Source organism: Camelus dromedarius, chromosome 3 (assembly GCF_036321535.1).
Source record: "Camelus dromedarius isolate mCamDro1 chromosome 3, mCamDro1.pat, whole genome shotgun sequence".
Classification (NCBI taxonomy): domain Eukaryota; kingdom Metazoa; phylum Chordata; class Mammalia; order Artiodactyla; family Camelidae; genus Camelus; species Camelus dromedarius.
The window spans coordinates 31,573,273-31,594,865 of record NC_087438.1 but is presented as its reverse complement, the minus strand read 5'-3'; the positions used below and the strand labels follow the sequence as shown (position 1 = coordinate 31,594,865).

General features: G+C 33.1%; 1 protein-coding gene across 1 annotated transcript in view; it reads left to right on the top strand.

Annotated features, from left to right (window-relative positions):
• Window positions 1–21,593, top strand: part of HCN1 (hyperpolarization activated cyclic nucleotide gated potassium channel 1) — a 323,656-nt gene that overhangs the window by 184,280 nt on the left and 117,783 nt on the right. Inside the window, exon 3 of the mRNA XM_010974280.3 lies at window positions 3,782–3,943. Within this exon, the coding sequence (XP_010972582.3) occupies window positions 3,782–3,943 (162 nt within the window). The remainder of the gene's footprint in view (window positions 1–3,781; window positions 3,944–21,593) is intronic.

Below are 21,593 nucleotides of genomic sequence, written 5' to 3'. Positions count from 1 at the left end.
GTGCTATTTTTGTGTAAAGTCAGATTTGCGTGCAGTAACATTAAGATAATTGATTTAAATGGTAATTTATCGCTCTAAGATATCTACCTCATAGATGGAAAAAAACTGAAAATATTAATGAATTAACCAATGGTGTTGGCCACTTGGTCAGGATGTTGAATAAAGTCACACTGAGCTTATCCTACAAACTGCCCTGAGACTACAAGAAGTTGTGGCTATGCTTAAATTAGACCAGACATTTCCTTCTATGGTTACATGACTATCTCCAGATGTATGTGCTCCATAAGGAGGTAGTCTTCTCATTCCAAATCTTCCATGAGCAAGGTTTTAACAGGAACATTGATATCTCCCATATGACCTAGCTGTCCCACTTCTGGTATTTATCAAAATAACACAAAAACACTAATTTGAAAAGATATATGCACTCCTATGTTCATCACAGTATTATTTACAATAGCCAAGACATGGAAACAACCTAAGTACCCATCAATAGATGAATGGATAAAGAAGATGATGTGCTATGCGAATACAATGGACTATTGTTCAGCCATAAAAAGATGACATCTTACCATCTGTGACAACATGGATGGACCTTGAGGTTATTATGTTAAGTGAAATGAGTCAGACAGAACAAGACAAATACCATGTGATTTCACTCCCATGTGGAATATAAAAATAAGCAACCAAAATATCTGAAATAAATGAACAAACCAAACAAAAAAATAAATAAACACATAGATTCAGAGAACAGAGTGAGTGGTTACCAGAGAGAAAAGGCAGGTGTGTGCAAAATGGGTAAAGGGGATCAACTGTATGGTGACGGATAGAAACTTAAGATTTTGGTGGTGAGCATGCTGTACCTTACACAGAAGTAGAAAAATAATGTTGTACATATAAAGCTTATATAATGTTATAAATCAATGTTACCTCAATAGAAATAAATTTTTTATAAAAAATTAATTAATTAATTAATTAATTAATCAATCTTGGCAACTGGTCACATGTGAAGATTATGCCTGCCAAAGTATATGAATTATAAGAGCTCAACAGACAATCACATTGGGCCCAGGCACTACGCACACTCATGTGTATGTCAAAAGTAATATTACATATATTATGTTGTTCTTTTGTCAGGTAGATAGATCAGAATGGAGGTACCTAGATTTGACTGTCTGTAATTAGCCTCTGATATTAACCAGTGTCAAAATAGCCAATCTGCTGTGCTTCTTCCAGTGTTAGAGTTTGGGATAGTTCCAAAAAATGAGGTCACTTTTGAACACATAATGTTAAAGGCCAGAAAGGGAGACTCTTTATAAAATTAATTATGTGAGCTATTACTGAGCGCTTTCTATATAGTAGAGTTAGTATGTAAATCTAGCACTATGATACAGTATGCCAACATTGTGAAGGTGGGAATAGAAATGGGGTAGAGGTTAGGCTTAAATCTAGGGATTATCCTGTACAATAGGCGTTCAGGAATTATATGGCAGCAAAGCAAAAAAAATGTGTTTCTTATAACCCCATTAACTCCCTTTATGAAAAGAGCGGTTATTTTTCTCTGGAAAACAGTTTAGAAATAACATGGTTTTCTTAAAGGAATTGGTAAATAGCTGTTAGAATATGTTATTTTATTTCAGTAAATAATCCCTTAAGATCACATGAAAGGTATCTAACTTCTCAAAAAGAAAGTAGTAAATCCGTAAGTCAGCTGTGTTGAGAATGGGCCGTAGTTCTCTATAACATCCCAAACTTCACTCTACAAAGCCTGATCATTGGGTGATGGTTGCTGCCCATATATTTATAATTTATAGACTGGGAGACTGTTTCGGATATTATTTACTTCAAATAATAAGGTTGAAAAGAGATTAGTTTCTTGTTTGATCCAGAAGCTTATATTCTGCAATTTTACCCAATTTCTCATCTATGTAACACTTAACACAAAGATATATATTGAACATTTGGTCAGGAAGTGCTTAGATATACACATAAAATTTTATTATAAACAAAAAATTTAAATCTGTGGTTTTCTTTTCCTGCTTTACTAGTGGAAACGTTTTTAAAATTATATTTTACTGTATTACTTTTAATGAAAAGTTATTGATGAAAATGTTGGTACAATTTTTATTTATAAATTTAGTGACCAAGAAATATCACAGGGAATAATAGCAAAAGGACTTTCCTGTGGGTTTGCCAAATAAAAAACCTAGCTAAAAAATATTTTGAAGGAAATACAATTCTTAATGCTTTAAAATAAATTGTTACATGTTTAGCTGTCTAATATCAAAATACGTGATCTGTTGACTTTAAAATGTAGGACCCCGCTCTTAAAAAAATTCAGAACAGTGTATGTATATATTCCCGCAAAGACAGATTTTTTTGCTCACTATAATTACTATGTCAAAAAGAAAGATTGTTTAAAGAAAGAATTAATGGCGAATAGAAATATATCAAAGTGAAAAAAAACATTTAATTAAAGACAGATTTGGTGATTTTATAAAAGCAAAACCCCAGCTGTGCTGTCATGTTAACCTCTATATACTTCAGTACACATTTCTTAAGGACTACAGAAGTTTTCTTACTAAGATATAGTTTCTAAATCAAAATTTGTGGGTTTCTTCCTATTTCTCAGATAATTTCTCAATGCATGGTGTCCTCATTACTTCAAAAGTAGACCATTCTTTTGGTCAATTATACAAAATGTGATTCTTAGTATCTCAAAATGCTGTATCTTTGTATATTCATGCATATTTGTTACTTTTATTTATTAACTCAGTAGTCCTTCAACAATTAAAAATTTTATTCTAGAATATAGGTCTGCTCCTAAGTGGGTTTTGTTATTCTAGATGAGGTGAAATATAAACAGAAACTGTATTAGCAGTTAGATTAGCAGGAGAATGATAAATGATAAATGATAAATTAGCAGGAGATGCTAGAGAAAAGATTCAGATTCTGAATGAGAAGTTATAGATATAAGTTCCACTTCTAAAATTCTGATGGAGGATGTTCATTTGTCATAATGTTTGTGCTTTGTAAATAATCTCACCTATCATAATGGATTTTGTGAAAATACAAATAAGAAAGTTTCACAGGAAAGGGAAACCTGTACCAGACAGATAATACAATGGAGATAACAATTTTAACTTTTAAAAACGTGTTGCACAATTGTTTTTTTTACCATTCAGAGAACTTTTATCTCAAAAGCCACTATCCATGTTCCGTATATTCAATAAAAGAAGTACCGCTACTCATATAGCAGAAAGTTAACTGCAGTTGATTCACAATCTAACTTTATGTTTTGCAATTTAATTACTTTTGCTAACAGTTTTCGGTCCTTGGTTTATTTGTTTTCTGGTTCTTTTTTTTTTTTGGCTCTTCAACAAATCTATTAGCATGGGATGAGAAGAGAGAAGAGCGTGCCTATCATTTCTCAAATTTGTTAACTTATTTTAAAGTACCTTTGCTAAAATGCTTGGAAGGACAGTAAATGAAAACTACTGGCAAAACCAATTGTTCTTTAAAATATGACCCACAGATTTAATGTATTTATGTTACCTCTGTTCCTTATGGAGAACCCACAGTTGGTTGTAATAGTCAGAGTGCCAGCCAGACTTCAATGTGAGGATAAAGGCATGTAATCTCTGTTTCTATTTGTCAAAGTTCTTCCTGTATTTTTATTAAATCAATACTTGCACTACGTAATGTCAATGCCTACTGACACTAGTAGTATTCCTGACTTTTAAAAAATGGATTATAAGAATTGGTTTTGTATTTTGGTCCACAGATTTTCCACATGACATATGACCTGGCCAGCGCCGTGGTGAGAATATTCAACCTCATCGGCATGATGCTGCTGCTGTGTCACTGGGACGGCTGTCTCCAGTTCCTGGTACCACTGCTGCAGGACTTCCCACCGGATTGCTGGGTGTCTCTCAACAACATGGTTGTAAGTAACTCATACTATTTCACATTGCGTTTTCTATGTTTTGCCCAAAAAGTTTCAAATGTTTATGTTATAATGATCTAATTATCCTCCGTAAATGGTTAGAGAAAACTTCGCTTCAATGGATATAAAATTAGCTGTTATTTTTCTCTTTCTATAACTAAATTTTATTTACATGAAATATGCCTGGGGATGTATATGTTACAGCATCTATTTTTAGATATCTTACTCTGTGTATTTTGAGATATATTTTATTTCAAAGATACACATACAAACACACACATATAATCATATACAACATTCTTTTAAAATTACCTACTGCTCAGAATGACTTCTTTCTTTCAACGTGATCTTAGCATTTACTATGTTCAAGACATGAAATTCTAGACGTTGTTAAACATGCAGACACATGTACATCAGTGTAAATGCAAATGAGATGCATTTGACATGCAATATTTCAGGTAGTACTTCCTTCTAGTGAAAATACCATGGAAAAGGCAGCCTTTAAACTTTGCCCTGAAAGATATGTAAATATAAAAATGTCTATGAAATAAAAATTTGATTTTCACAGTTAAATGTACTTACATTCACATTTAATTTTAAGAGTGTATGTTTTGATCTACATAGTGCAACACTTACAAAGGAACTGAAACAATAGTGAATATTTTAATATATATTCACAAATATTTGTTCTCTTTTTATATATGTTTCATATTTTCTTCTTGTATTACATTTTAATTATTACATTTAATAAGATGTTACTTAAGTTAGCTATATATTAGAATAGCCTTCTCTTCTCTTTGACATTTGATAGAAAGTACATTTTGTGAGACTTTCACAAATTTTAACTTTGGCATAAATTGAATACCCTCTTCTTTCCCAAACTGTTTTTTTATTAATTTCATAGCTTATTATTATAGCAATGACATGGGCATCTTAGAAATATACATTTTTTTCTCCCAATAACTGTAGCTCAGGTTTTGTACTTGAAGGCAAGAGGGTTTATTGCACGTGTAAAGAAGAGTGTCTTTTTCTCCCTTTTCTCTCTTTTTGCCTATGTATTTTCCTCCCTCCTTCTCCCCTCCCTTTCTTCCTTCCTTCTTTATTGCTTTCACTCCTTTCTTCGAGACCTGATATTCACCTGGATCTCTCCTTCATTTCATTCATACCTGCTTAAATGTCACTGCCTCACAGAAGCCTTCCCTGACCATCCTAATACATCGCCCAATTTGTTTATATTTCATCTTAAAAGAATTTAGCAACACACGTACATGCACGTGGGCATGCGTGCACACGTAATCTGTTGTTTATATTTTTGTGTGTCTCCCACACCGGAATGTAAGTTCCACTAGGTCAAAGAATTTGTCTTTTTCTATCCTTTATCTCCAGTGCCTAGAAGAGTTCCAGACACAGTAATTTGCTGTAATCTAGTCACTTATCAAAAGTTTGGGAAATGTTCTATATGGGACTTTCTGTATCTAAAATCAAGCCAGGGAGTTTCTTTTCTAATCTCTTTTCTAGCTCTTTTCTGTTCGAACTCACTTTTCTAATCTGTGTAGTTCCCTTGATTATAGATTTACCACTTTTCATATCATTGAAGATGCAATACATAAAGACAATACTAAGATATTTGGGGGTGAGGAAAAAATAGCTCTATAATCTGGCTACTGACTGAATGAATAGTATAAAAAATACTAACATTGCTGCCAAAAGATGGTTCATCATTGGCACCGACTAATATTTAAGTTTGCAAGTAATTATTATTTTAAATTTTCCCTAGGTATCTTTCAAAAAATAGCAGTTGTCTTTATTGGAAGAGTAAAGGGACTGTTTTTAGGTATCCATAAATTGCATGTAATTGCATAAATTGCTTGTTTAATTGCAAATATTATAAGGTTGGGAAATATAATACTTAATACATACAGTAGGAAATGCATTTAATGAAGAAAAATTTTAACGTCTTGCTCATTTTTCTTTAAATGCCTCTGCATGTGCTCTTTTGTGTCTGTGTTTGTGTTTGAGCTAACATAGCCAAACATTTTTTATATACTAATGTTGAACAAAATACCCTTTCCTGAATTTACAGTTCAGTTTTGGCTTTTTTTTTTTTCTTTTTGGCTGCAGTTTTACTTACGAAATGGGCTCCTATTTTCTTTCATATTTATTGAATATTATTTCCATGTTTAATGTAGAGGATAGGAAAGAGTTAACTATAAAGACCAGAAATTCTTCTGTATTGTGGATATTAGTGATAGGAAGGAGATAACGACCATAAAAAAGACCATTTTTAATCAATAGAGAATCTGATGGTGTCATCTGACCTTGCAGATCCTATTTTCTATCCTAAAGCTATTGAGTTCTTGAAAACCTTCCATCCTTCACAATAAAACAGAGAAAAATGTATTTACATACAAAGAGAGTTGTAAAGAAGAAGTTAAAATCCAATATAAGCAAGAAGCACCCTGTATTTACATATCATGCTTAAGCCCGGAGCTTCAAGAAATGCTATCTTGTTTGGTTCTCACCTCAGAAGAATGAGAAGCTTTATTCTCTTCTGTTTTGCAGTTCAGAAAACTGAAACTTTTAGAGGTTAAACTATTTGTTCATTGTCACACATGCAGATTGTAGAATCAAGATTAAAATGCGTATCTATCTGACTCCTTAATTTCTGTTCTAAACCATGTTAGAATACTTTATGTTGCATAGATTATTAATAAAACAGTTAAGAAAAGTAGGTACAAAAAAGGAAACCTGTAGTCACAGCATGCCAGTTGTAGTATAAAGTCACTTGAAAATCAGGATTTGACCTCTGACACTAAAAACTGGCAAGACTAATATGAGAAGCAGATGTAGAAAAATAAATGAAACTAGGAAGCAAAAACGGAGAAGCCAGATCAGGGTGGACGCGGAACATAATACGCGTCATTTTGGGGTATGGGTTGACAATTACTCTTTAACATTTGACATTGGTACTAAATGACTTAAGATAAAGATTAGGTAGAGTGTTCAGACAATTCCTTGTGCATTCCTGCCTTCCCATATCATGTACTCTTAAATATTATTTTGAATACTCCTTAACCATATTTGCATTTATATCTATACTTTATCTCCATATATATTTTAAATCTTTCTTAAACACATTTGCATATGTATCTATATCCTTCTCTCTGTATACTTAAATCCTCCTTGACGATGTGTGCATTTGTATTTATATCCTTATCTATATTTACCCATCAATGCCCTATGATGAGAAATGCCATAACTATACTATCTCACTAACTGGTAATTTGTCTGATATATTTATTCTTATGTTAATTGCTTCCAATCTGCATTTTATTCCATAGAAATAGGTTAAATTCCTCTTAGCTAATTCCTTCCCAGTCCTTATAAATTCTACCAAAATAATTCTTTAAATGCTGTTTTTTAAAAAGTCAATTGCTAACATGGTGGGCTACTTGAATTGGTGAGGTAAGAGATAACTGACTTGCAAAATGCAACCTGAACAGGGATTGATCTTGTGTCATATTTGTAGTATTTACTTTTGTTTCATTCAGTAAATATTTGAATTATTGAATTCTATTTGAATGAAAATCTTGGATTTGCCAGATAATTAATGTTTAATAAGATTAATTCCAAAAATCTTCTCATTCGTATGATATTTTTTTTACTTCCCCCTAGGATATTTTTTGACTATGTTTTAGGTTTAGCACACACACTGAAACTGCAACAGTCCATCATTAAATGGATTAGAGGCAATGGGTTTTTGGTTTAAATTATAAAATTATTATAAAATATTCATTTGGGAATCTAAGAAAATTCTAAAATATGATGCAGCTGACCTTGCATATGAATTTTGACGTAACTTAGAGAATGACTGTACAGAATAAAGAAAGAGTTGCAGATAAATAGTACATTCCTAGAGCAATGTTTCTCCAGTTGAGGTCTGCAGGTTCACCCTCAGGGAACCCACAGGTTTTTCTCCCAGAAATCTTATAAATGTAAGAGTACATGTTGGCAATAGTTTGAATGTTTCAAGGTAAGCATATTATGAATTTAGTTATCATCTGCCCTAAATATAGAGTCTGGATTTAATTTTGTAGTTGAATTGTGTTGTGCCATGAGGTGTTACATAAAATAATTCTGGCCTGTAAGCTTAATAAGTAAGTGATCCATTTATACCAAATGAAGGCTAAACGACATCCTGTTAAATGTTGTACAAGGGGAGGGTATAGCTCAGTGGTAGCATGCATGCTTAGCATGCTTCAGGTCCTGGGTTCAATCCCCAGTTCCTCCATTATAAATACATAAATATATAAATAAGCCTAATTATCTCCCCCCCAAAATTAATTAAAGAAAAAAATAGCTTTAATGTTCTGAAATGAAGTGATATGAAAATTAATGAAACAATTTAAAAAATAAAATTTAAAAATAATTTTCACCATAGGCAAAATGGAGAAATAGATTTGAAAACTAAGTCACTCATTACATAGTATACAATTTATGTGTTAAATTACATACTCTAGAAAAACTAGTATTGTGATAATCAGTGCTATATTCACCTTGTATGTAAATATTTGGTTTCAGCAAAAATACATCATCCATCACAATCAATTTACATTAAGATGTATTTATTAACTTATTATTTTGTTAACATTTGATTTGTAAATTTATGTCTGTTTTAACTTTACAAGGACTATAAGGATAAGAGACATACCTAGTTTTATTCTTGTATTTATTTGAGTTATATCTAGTTTTATTCTTATATTTATTTGAGTTATATCATCATCAAAATGATTTAAGCCAACTCAAAGATCATTCCTTACAATGATTTATTTTTTTGTTATTTGAAGGAGTCTATGCATTATTTCATCTTGAGAAATGCCATTCTAGAGGGCAGACAATATGTCTTAGAAGTATCTGTGTACCCCACGGGTCCTATGCCAATCTTGCATATATTGCTAAATAAATACTAATTGTTTATAACTGAATGGGTAATTAACAACGGTATTTGCAAATTAAATGTAAAGAAGTTATTCTGTTGTGCATTTTCAGTGTTGTTCCTTGGATACTTTTTGTTACAATAATTTGTACATCAAATTATTTCTTCAAAGATTAGTAATCACTTGAGCAATTTCTGGGCAATATAGCATCCTCAAAACTCATGAATCCAAATCAGTGAGCTTCTAATGCTTTTTATTTCTGTATAAATAACAATATTTTTCAGAAAAAAATTTGGGATATATGAACAATACTAAGACTATTGGAGGAAAAAAAGAAATATAAAATATCCAGAAGGGTCTAATTAATAAAAACTATGTGGAGAAAATAAGAGATTTGGTTGGAAAATCTAAATGATTGTCATTTTATTTTCATTTGAGACAGCGTATCAAGGACACTTACTAATAACCAAGAGGCCCCACACTATGCACATTTTCCAGCTTTCTTCCAGTTGGATGGGGCCCTATGATAGTGATATCGGTGGGCTCTGAGTTGACAGTATCATATTTCACTTGTAAGCCTAAGCATTGAAAAGCTGGTATGCAACCTCCCAGTTAGTTCTCTTTTCCTCTCCAGAGGCATGTATTTTAATACGTAACCCATAACATGTAATATAGTTTTTCCTGGCTCACCGAGGCTGCAGACTAGGGAGAGAAAAAAACTAGCAGAATTGAATTTACAGGGATTCATTCCAGAATTCCCTCTACCACTGCTACCTCTGTGATTTTAGGCAAATCACCAAACTTTCCTGTACGTCAGCTATGAAATGAGGGTATGCTGTTTACTCTTTCCCTTAGGTAGTCTTACTGAATACTTGCTTTGTGCCAGGCATTGTCATCAGCACTGAACACACAGTAGAGAATGACGTGAAGCCCCTGTCCTCGTAGTACTTACACTCTAATGTGCTTTCATTCATAGCACTGCTTCCTAGTACTGAAAACTGTGCAAAGATTAATTAGATTTTCTAATCTATATGAATAGAAAATTATGTTCGAAAGTCATTAATATAAATTGAGGCCTCTGAACTGTGTGCCTTGCTCAAAGAGCAAGTTAGTGAAATACTGTCCTCTTTCTGCTTGCCAAGCCATGTTCACTTGAACTTCCTACAATATTTCCCCCCTAATTTAGCCATCCAGAGAGTGCTACTTTCTTCTAATGACAGTGTGCTAGTGGCAGCCTTGTATGGACTGAGATAAAATCCATAGAGGATATAAACTAAAGCATGGGGAGACACAAAATAGGGAGATATGTATTTCCACTGCTGTCAACTGGTTTTGGATCAAGAACCTTCAACAAAGAGGAGGGATTGAGACACTTTGGTCACTTCTAGCTCAAAAACTGTAATAATCAAAATAAGTGCATGCTGGGGGGCTAGAGTAAAAAGGGCTGTTTACTGATTCTCAGCGAATGATTTGGAAAAAAAGGAATACATGTTATTCATATGTAAGTCCCCATATACAAATAGAACATTGAAATCTTGAGTGATTATATTACTTCCTGTTGATATTTTAGCAAATGCATGAAGATAAAATAGATTCACTTTTTGTTTTACAAAAACCCATAAATTAATTAGATAATTATTGACTGAAATATTACAACTAAGATAATATAAATAAGAAATGAAGCTAAAAAAACTGAATTAAAATGTATATTTCTCCTCTCTTGAAGTCTAGCAATGTACTTTATTTTTTAAGTGATTTTTTTTTTTAATTGACATGTAGTTGGTTTACAATGTGTTAATTTCTGGTTTATAGCATAGTGTTTCAGTTATACATATATATATATATATATTCCTTTCATATTCTTTTTCACTGTAGGTTATTTCAAAATAGCAATGTATTTTAGATTTGAATTCTATAAATTAGAAATTGTATTATATATTATTGATTTTTTTCTAAGTAGAATGTGTTGCCTTAAGTCTTAACAAAAGGTAACTAAATTTGCTGACAAGTCACTATTGTAGCTCTGTTTTTTTAAAAAAGTGCATTCATAGCTCCTATGAGTTATAATAACAAAGTAGGTCAGCAGACTGCTGAGTGCTGTGATTCTCCTTCGCCATCCTGTTTCTGTCTATTAGGAAAGCTAGCCTGGTGACTGTTCTCTATTGGATAGAAACACAACCTCATCACAAAGGTGAAACAATTCACATGCTGACTTCTTCCTTCTCAGATGTGTATTCTTTTTTATGGGAACGAACATACGGAAATGAATTCTAATCTGCTATTGTGTTTTCAAATGAAATGTGCATTTCAGAAAAACTTTAACCTGAATTATAGTTCCATAATAGAGAATGACAAAGGATATTATTTAAATTATATATTATCTGCAGCTGTATTAAGTAGCTTCGGCAATAATAGGACCAATTCATGAAGTTCCTCCAATTTTTTTCTCACATAGACTAGCTCTTAAATTTTGAGTAATCAAAGGCTAGAAGAAGCACCATTCATGAAATAACTTTATCTAACAAGTGGTATCTACTAAAATTGGAAAAGAAATAAAGTATCATATAGTTCAATATTTTCTCCAAGAAGACTAATTTACTAGACTTTGTTCTCCATTTCCATATATATATATATTTTTTTCATATGAATACTGTGGAGACTTTCACAGAGGTAATGTAAAGATACATGTACCACAGTATCTCACTTATTCTGAACCAAAAGAAAGCATATTCATTCCCATTTTGCAGATAAGTAGTCTGACCCAGAGAATTCTTACTAGGTTTACATAAAGCCAGAAGCAGATAGTATGGGAACTGGTGATGAAATCCATTTTTTTCCCTTGAATTAATTCTGAACCTACCATAGCATTTTATTTCATGGGCCCCAAAGAGCTTCCTCCATTATTAATTGTCAATTAATGTTCACAGAAAACGACTATAAATTGATTGCACCAGTGGAAGAACTTGGAATATATGTGGAAATATTTGAAAAACTCATTGTATTTTGTATGTGTATCTTGGTTTTTAAAGTTTCTCCTTTTCCTACTGTCATAAATATAAAAATAATTTGGCAAAGGAAAGAAGTTTTAACTTTGCATTTATTCTGAATTTCTCATTTACTTGGGTTTCACATGACATGAAGAAAGCTATGGGATAAGTGAGGGATATAAAAAAACAATAGAGGAAATGTTTTCTGAACATTTTCATAGTCCCATTATATACTCTATTATTTTTGAGAAATATTTTGTTGTTTTTAAAGATGCAATATATTCTAGAAATGAGTAATCCCTATGAAAAATTTAATTTGACTTGTGAATCTTTAGTTTATTTCAGTTATTACATATATATATGTATATATAAAGAGCATAGACAATTTATCATAAGATATGAAGAATATGTACTGAAATCATTGACCAGGCTTCCCTGTGCTTTGAGAATATAGTGATGGGTACAATGTGACCACATTTAAATACTGTTCTAGTATTAACCAGCTAGGTGCCTCGGAAACACGGCTCCACTTAAGCAAGAGTTACTTAACACTTGGCTCTGCTGTACAATCTGCTGTCTCATACTGCATGCATAGAGTTGTGAGCACAGCCATCTGTGGATGGTAACCATTTATTCTAATTGTATAAGTTTGATAATGATGAAAAATCACATAGGAAAATATGAGAATTTGCCACCACATCTTTTTAATTTATACAAGTATGTATAACAGTGAACCATCCTATGTTCTCTATACTGCAATAGCATTTTCTAGAGCATATCATGAAGTCAAAAATTTTTCTCTGAATCTATTCTAAAGATAGAGATAAATATTAATTACAATATCTACTTATAATGTCCACCAAAGCAATTGATGTATATGCACAGAGCATCTTGTACTAGCCTTTGCCATTGTGATCGATGTGGTAATCTGAGATCCTGATTCTTTTAAGTTTGGAAAGGCCTTCCAGTAAAAAAAAAAATTCTTTAATTTCAGTTGTATTAAAATGAAAACATAATTAATTTGACTATTTCAATTTGCCATAAACTATGTTTTTGTCCTTTAGATGATCTTTTAAATGTGCTTGTTCTGATGTCAGCTATTGTTTCATGTTTTTAAAAAGATATTTAGTTAAATAGAATTATAAAATGGGAAAAATACCATTTCAGGTGGAACCCATTACTAACTCCCCACTACTCCCAAGCTAAAACTAAAGCATTAGTGCTCCATTAAATGATTACATTTTGTTTAGCACTTTTGTAATTTTGCTTTCACTGGATCAACAATTCTTAAGGGAAAAGAAAAAAAAAGAAATTTAGCATAGGTATATAATGAGTAAATCAAATTTAAGTTGGTATTATTCTATAACAATTATGGAAATCATTCCCCTGAGGGTACTTTCCTTTGCACTCATTGATGTTGTAGTTTGTCTATAATTTTTTCTAATTATTTTACCGGGAGATTATAACTTAAAAAAATAGCTCTTTAGAAATGTATGAAAAAGATTCTATGTATTAATTTTTATACAATGAAATATATAAACATGAAAACCTTATAAATGATAGATCTTGATGCAGTATATATATGAAAACTTATGAGAATGACATGTTCTGTTGTGTTCTAATGTATTTTATCATTTAATTTGTATCATAATGCATTGTGTGAACAAATTATAGTGGTTTAGTGCTCTATAGGAATTAAGTGACCACAAAATTTGAAAGAGAAATAAAGAGGATAAGCTAACTATTTTACATAAAATAAATAAAAGAATAGAACCAGGAGATAGGAACCAAATAGCTGATGCAGTAAAAGTAGATTGCCTTTTCTCCTTTCAGCTGTGTTTCCACCATTGAGGCCATCTGCCATTTTCACTAGATGTCTCTGAAGCCGGCTCTGTTTCTCCCAAAAGAAAGAAAACTTATACTCTTTATCATAACCAGCTATTGTTTAAGATAGCTTGTTTCATTTGCTGAGTTATATTCTTATTAAGATCTTCTATTTCTCATCTAGTAAGTAAATGATGTGTTTATGAGTATATTTCTACCAACTAACCTATTACAAGAGTTCTAACTTCTACCAGATATCTAATATTTAGTATATACAGTCAGGTATTATTATTGTTTGGTTCTTTATGCATCTATCAGTTTTGCGACATCCATTCACAGCCATGCTCAGCAAATCATCTATATTCAGTGATGAATAAAGAGCCAATTAATTGCAATGTCATAGTTTACATTGCCCCTTTACCTTTTAAAGATCTTTTTGATACTGAGTCCAAACTTGTTCTGCTTGCAGCAACATAGGACCATAAATTGGGAGACAAGGTGTTGGGGACATAAGGTCTTATAATAAGAATCAGAAAAAAAAGGAAAAGGACAAGTACAAGAATCAGACATGGCTCAGTCAAAGATGTGAAAAATACATAAAATTTTTGTGGCTGTAATTTCAATATATGTCAATAATTAAGATACTGCCCATGTTAAATAAATTAAAGATCATAACTGACAGTATTTTTAGAAAAAATTTTATTGAAGTATAGTTGATTTAGAATGTTTCAGGTGTACAGCAGAGTGATTCAGTTATACACACAGACACACACAATATATATTGCTTTTCAGATTCTCTTCAACTATAGATTATTACAAGATATTGGATATAGTTCCTTGTGCTATACAGTAGGTCCTTATTGTTTATCTATTTCATATATAGTAGTTTATATTTGCTAATCCCATATTCCAAATTTATCCTTCTCCCCACTTCCCCCTTTAGTAAGCATTAGTTGGTTTTCTATGTCTGTGAGTCAATTTCTGTTTTGTACATAAGTTCCTTATTTTTTTAGAGTCCACATATAAGTGATATCATATGCTATTTATTTTTGTCTGACTTACTTCACTTAGTGTGATAGTCTCTAGGTCCATCCATGTTGCTGTAAATGACATTATTTCCTTCTTTTTTATGGCTGAGTAATATTCCAATATATATATATATATATACCACATCTCCTTTATCCATTTATCTGTTGATAGTCATTTAGGTTGCTTTCATGACTCAACTATTGAAAATAGTCCTACTATGAACATTGAGGTGCATGTATCTTTTCAAATTAGTTTCCTCCAGATATATGCCCAAGAGTGGGATTGCTGGATCCTATGGTAATTTTATTTTTCAGTTTTTTTAAGGAGCCTCCATACTGTTCTCCATAGTGGCTGCACCAACTTACATTCCCACCAACAGTGTAGGAGGGTACCGACAATATTTTTACAAGAAAAAATATTTAATGTAATTTTGGGCATCCAATTCTAAGATCTTATAATTCTATAGATAATTATTTTCTGACCAGAAGAAACCTAATTATCTCTTTGAAATGTAAATGCTCACTGGTTATCTATTTTTATTCCTGAAATTATGCTTTTAAAACTAATTTAGATTCATTTATAAAATCATTTGTATGTAAGATAAATTAAGGACATTGTGACACATCAGTAATTAACTTTGCCTTTCAATAACTACTTTTCTCAAATAACTCACTTGATCACTTCACAGAGTATTTAAGTATTAAGAAAGCATTAAAGCACACTTACATATTGTAAAAACCTAGGAAGAGTGTAGCAAAGAGAATGAAATTATGCAAATTGAACAAGAGATCTCATTGTTTTTACACTTATTCTTCTCAATTATGTAAACAGGAAACAAAGGCTCTTTCCTTTGCAGTGTTTTTCTTTGTAGTACATCTCTTACTGTGTAGCCGAATTTAGTTCATAAATTTGTATCACTCGTTTTGACAGAGCACTCTGATGAATTCCTTAATTGAGAAACTTAGAAGTAATGTGGCTCTGCTTCCATAAACCACTAACATCTTGTCTTATTTGTTCTATTTTTCTTTATTACTTGTAATAAGAAAAATCTTTTAAATTATGACAAAAATATTCTCCTGGATTAAATTAGTCATTTGCCAGTTTCCACTTGGAGCACAATCAGAGCAAAAGATTACTTATTGTTTAATTTACAGCAAGACAGTCAGAAGCTGCATATTTCACATTTGACTTCACCAAAAATAAAGCCATCCCTAATATAATCGTGATGCATCTGCTCATTTAATTGCTGATTATTTCCATTGCAGCCAAGTTATGGTAAATTGAACTCACAGTTTCTTAAAAATGCTTATCTCTTCATTTAGAGATAAAAGAGTTAATTGATCATAAGTTAACTCATCTTCTCTCTATGAATCTCTCATTTGTGAAATTATATTTCTTTAGAGGATCCAGAGCAAACTTGAGAAAAGGGATACAAAATAAGCAACCAATCAACCAGACACACATAACCCATTTCATTAATATTAATAAAACACAACTAATCAAAGCCTTTAAATAGCTCAGTTTTTCACTTATTTCCCAGGAATTTGATGCGAGTTCAATGGCAAGAGAAGTGAGGAAGGTATTTGAAATTTATCCTAAGAAATAATCTTGACTATGGAATTAATGTTGAGTGTCAGCTCAATCTAGTGTCCTATGCTATACTTCTTTGTAATATAGTATTGACAAATATACAATGTGATCCAAAAAATATTGACTATAAAATAGTAATTTAATGTATTTCATAATATTCCATACAACATGACAGGAATGAGAAATTTTTCATCAACTTTTGAAACCAAAAATTTGCTATTATTATAAGAGTCAAAAAGTCAACAAAAATAACCTGAAATCTTTGTTCTCTAAAAATACCATTTAATGTATAAATTAGACTGCACATGGAAAATTCTTTAATAATCACATGACAACTTGAGGCTATCAGATTAATCTAGTGTTTGAAAAATAAATAAAAAAGAAAATGCAATCAATTCCATCAAAAGGTATTACCCAAACATGGTCTGGTCTAACCAAACTGACTTCGAATTTAAATACCTACATGAGCCAATCCAGTAATAAAGATGTATGAATTAGACCAAGTATAAGAAAAAAAACAAGCCTTGCCTCTAGTGAACTAGGCAAAGCTTATCCTGTCTAAGGGACACAGCTGCTCCTCAGTTTCAGCTGATAATTATCACGTGGAAGTTTATATATACCCAGTGTTGCCCAGAACTAGCAAGGAAAGCTGGCATTTTTATGGGAAATCATAATTGTTAGATATAGCAACTACTATACACACAGACACACACACACGACATACCTCATTTTATTTTTCTTCAACTGGTTACATTTTGCAGATTTCAATTGTGTTTTTTACAAATTGAAGGTTGTGGCAACCCTGCATCGAGCAGCTCCATTTTTCCAACAGCATTTGCTCACTTTTTCTCTGTGTCATATTTTGGTAATTCTTGCAATATTTCAAACATTATTATTATTATTGTATTTTTATGGCAATAACGATCAGTGATTTTTGATGTTACTATTGCAAAAAGATTACAACTCACTGAAGGCTCAGATGATGGTTAGCATTTTTTAGCTATAAAGTATTTTTAATCAAGGTATGTACCTTTTATAGACATAATGCTATTGCACACTTAATAGACTATAATATATTGTAAACATAATTTTTTTTATGCACTGAGAAACCAAAACATCCCAGTGATATGTTTTAATGCAATACTGGATTTATTTCAGTGGTTGCAAACCAAACTTGTAATATCTCTGAGGTGTGTCTAAAAGTACAATTTTATATATATATATATATATATATATATATATATACACACACACACACACACACACAAGTGTATATACATATTGTAAAAGTATGTCATTTAATTATATATGCTTATATATCATTTTACATAATTATTATTTTTTAAAAATAATGTGTCCCCAAGAAGAAAACACCAGTAAGCATGATTTAGATCTAGGAGGCCATCAGCTTCCAACTTTCTAGATTAGTCATTTAGTTCATAGGGTTGAAACCAGTAATATATGCTTTGTCCCTACATGTACTGGTCCCTTCTTTCAGACCAGGTCCTAACAGAATTCCTCCTTGCTCCTCCATTTACAAAAGGGAAAATAAATCAATCAATGTAAAAGGTACCTGGGGAAAATGGGAGAAAGGGAATTTTTCCCCATCAGCTTTATGTTAGTGATACAATCAAGAACATATCCAGCATCTTAAAATTTATCACTAGAGATATTTTTCAGTTTTAAGTATGTAGTGTCCGGGCTGGGCTGAAAAAGATTTGGAATAGCATTGTGTATGCAATTAGATATGAAAGCCCTTCCCACTGCACCACAGGACCAGTTTGCATCCACTTATTTGTATGAGATTAGGATGCATTAGTAGCATTTAGCTATCATTTATCTAGCTAGCTGCTTATCTACCTACTTACCTATTTATTTATTGAGTGATGATTTTTATATCTGCTGATCAAATGGGAAAATATATTGACAATAAAACACATTCTTGCCTTCAGTTTTTCTATTTGGGAAAATAGAAAATAAACAAAATAAAGAGCTATAAAAGATAATCCCAGGCAGCACAAATCCTATTAAGAAATCTAAAGCAAGCGGACAGAATACAGTGACCTGGGTCAAGCAGATCTATTTAAAGGCGAGTAGTCCAGGAGGAAGGGACAGCTAACTCGTGTGGCCGGAGTGGCGTGAGAGAGGAGTACAAAAATGATGTTGGAAAGATACCCAGGGCTAACCAGATCAAAAAGGGTCTTGCAAACTATGGGAAGATTTGAGGTTTTATTCTCTGTAAAGTGGAGAACTAATTGAGACCCAGCAGCCTATGCTGTGAGAACCCCTTCCAGGGCAGAACGCAGAGGACGGAGTCCTATTTTCCTAGTTTACAGAAAAAGCTATGGCACCAGGCACTTAGCTGCAGGAGGGTGAGCACATGTCTAAGTCAGTTGACAACAAGCTAGCGGTCGGGGCAGAGCAGCAGAGTCCAGAGCAGTGCAGAGGTTGGCCGTGCGTGATGAAGGCTCCAGGCAGCGGGGCAGAGCCACACACAGCAGTGAGTCTGACCTCAACTAGTGAGGTCTGGAGACGGAGCAGCAGCTACTTTCCCCCTGGGTAGAGCAAGGAAGCACAGTGGCCTATGTAAGTAGGTCAGACTGATTTGAAACGTGTGACATCTTCCTTAGCATTTCAGGTGGAAGAGGGGCCTCAGTTTCTTTGGTCATGAAGGTGGGAGTGGCTAAGATCTTATATAGATAAAACTTTTTAAATGATCTTATCTTATCCTAAGGAGAGAGAATTTGGGTAGCTTTGATCTTATGTTAATCAACAAATATTTATTGATTGTCTGCTCGGTGCCAGGCACTGTTGTAGATATTATTATCCTGCCCTGGGAGGTCTCCATTCTAATTGAACTTGTTACTGTACAAGGAATAATTGAGAGTAAGTTTGCTTTCCTCAAGTATCATGTTCAGTGATGAGAAACCGAGACAGATGTTTGATTTCTGGCAGTCTCAGATCTTCAGTGATGCTTGAGCTCTTTGATTTATGTTTCTATCTTCATTATTTGAAAAATTCTCAACACATATTCCAAGTTGAAGCTGATGCTTTGTCAGTATGTCTAATGATATTGTGTGTTTATGTTTTATTTTTCTTTTTGCCTTCCCTTCAATCTCCTTTAATATCACTACTTCTGGGAAGTCTGTCTATGTTAAAGTAGTCTGTGTACTTGCATTTATATCAAATGAAATCATTAGGAATCCATTTTAAAATGTTTAGGCTCCAATTGTAAAAATAATATCCTGTTGGTTAACGGATCATCTTCTTTTAACCCTGGAGAGGATCTTCCATGTCTCTATGAGCCATTTGGTCATTCTTGCTCTACTTATCTAGTCATGCAGGGTTTATGGAATAACTTCTGGAAGTCAAGCGGAACTCTGTTTAAATAAAAGAGCAATTTGAACTTGATTCATTTCCCTCTAAAAAAGACAGAAGATGACATATTAATTTACAATGTTTCTCATTTTATCATTGTACTGCATTTTTTTTTCTTTTCCTGGAAGAAAACACTTACTAGAAAACATTAGATTATTTTGTGTATTTAAAGGCTAAGATACCATTTGGTGCTCCACATTTCCCCAGTAATGACATATTTTCCTTATCCGAAATTTGATTTTGTCAGGGTTGCAGGATAGCCACTCTGAAACATATAAGGAATTAGAGAGAGAGAGATTTTTTCTGAGTCGTAAACTTCAGTTTAAGAGAGAAAAGTTACATTCAGGCTCCTATTTATTTTCCTCTCCTCACTCCATCACCCAACAATTTTCTGAAAGAGAGAAAACTACACTTCAACTCAGAAGGAAACTACTTCTTAGTCATTTTCCAGTGAAATTTTAATTGACTCCTGGTAGTTGAAAACATAAAATAATCAATTTATTAAATGGAAATAGGGCTTTATTAAAAATACAATCATGAAGTGAGAATGCAGACAGAGCATTCATTGAAATAGATCTTCCAGTTCTTCAGAAGAGTTACAAATTTTCTTTTGACAAAAGAAAGCTATTCATGGAGCCTAAGGAGTATTCAGAAGATTACAAAATTCTTTCAGTGCAATTGCTGTCATATTAGGTATCTGATAGCTGTGCATGACTATTTTCACAGAGGTTGCTCTGAAGAGAGACATAATTTAAATGCACATTCTTTCTGTAGTTAACATATTAGATTACTGTAGACCAATATAAAGAGAGTATTCCTCTTCCTGGTTGGCCCTTAATGTTTGTTCTTACTATATGTTAGGGATCCTGATGTGCACATCATCTCATTTAATCATTGCCACCTCTAAAGCATGCATTGATAATCTCAATTTTATAATGAAGAAACTAGAGCTCGGAGTCCTTAATATCTCTACTGTAAATGGTAGAGCTGAGACTGAACTCAGGTTTGTCTAATTTCAACCCTCGGAAGCTCTTCAATGCCTTAGCCATTCTGTCTTCACATTTAGGACTTTATTTATTACTTCATGTCTTAGCTTGGGCTGCCAGAAAAAATACCACACACCGGGTGGCTTAAACAACAGATACTAATTTCTCCCCTTTCTGGAGACTAGGAAGTCCAAGATCAAGGTGTCAGTTATTTTTGCTCCTGGTGAAAGCTCTCTCCTAGGTTTGCAGGTGGCCATTTTCTCACTGTGTCTTCTGGGGTGGAGAGAGAGGAAACTCTCTGGTCCCCTCCCATAAGGTCTCATGACTAATCCCATCATAAGGACCTCACCTTCATGACCTCATCTAAGTTAATTGCCTCCCAAAGGCTCCTTCTCCAAATACCATCACATTGGGAGTGAGGGCTCCAACGTGAATTGGGCAAGATGTGTGAGGGGAGACACAGTTCAACACATAGCATCTAGCTTGTTTTAATTCCTTCTTCCAGTATAACCCCTGCCTGGCACATCTGTCAGGTGAGCAAAACTGGATGTGTCAGCATATTAACTCTTCCTCTGGTGTGGTAGCCAGTTCTGGCGATCCACCTCCTAATGATCACACTTCCCAGGTGCCAGGGTTGGTCTGTGTTACCAAAAAATACGTGGTAAAAATACATCTACTCCCTCTCTCTCATCACTGAACATTAAAAAATAAGACCTTCCTGGGATTGGGGTGGAAGAGCAGCTGCTATGTGTGAGCTGCCCTGGGGAAAGGCACCCAAGCCTCCTGCCAGCAGGCATATGAGAGGCTGCAAGTGGGTCCTCCAGTGCTCCTTCAGTGACGCGTCCCTGGCTTCTTTTGGGGCTAACTCTCTCATGAGAGGTCCTGAGCCAGAGGTACGCAGCTAAGCCACTCCCTGACT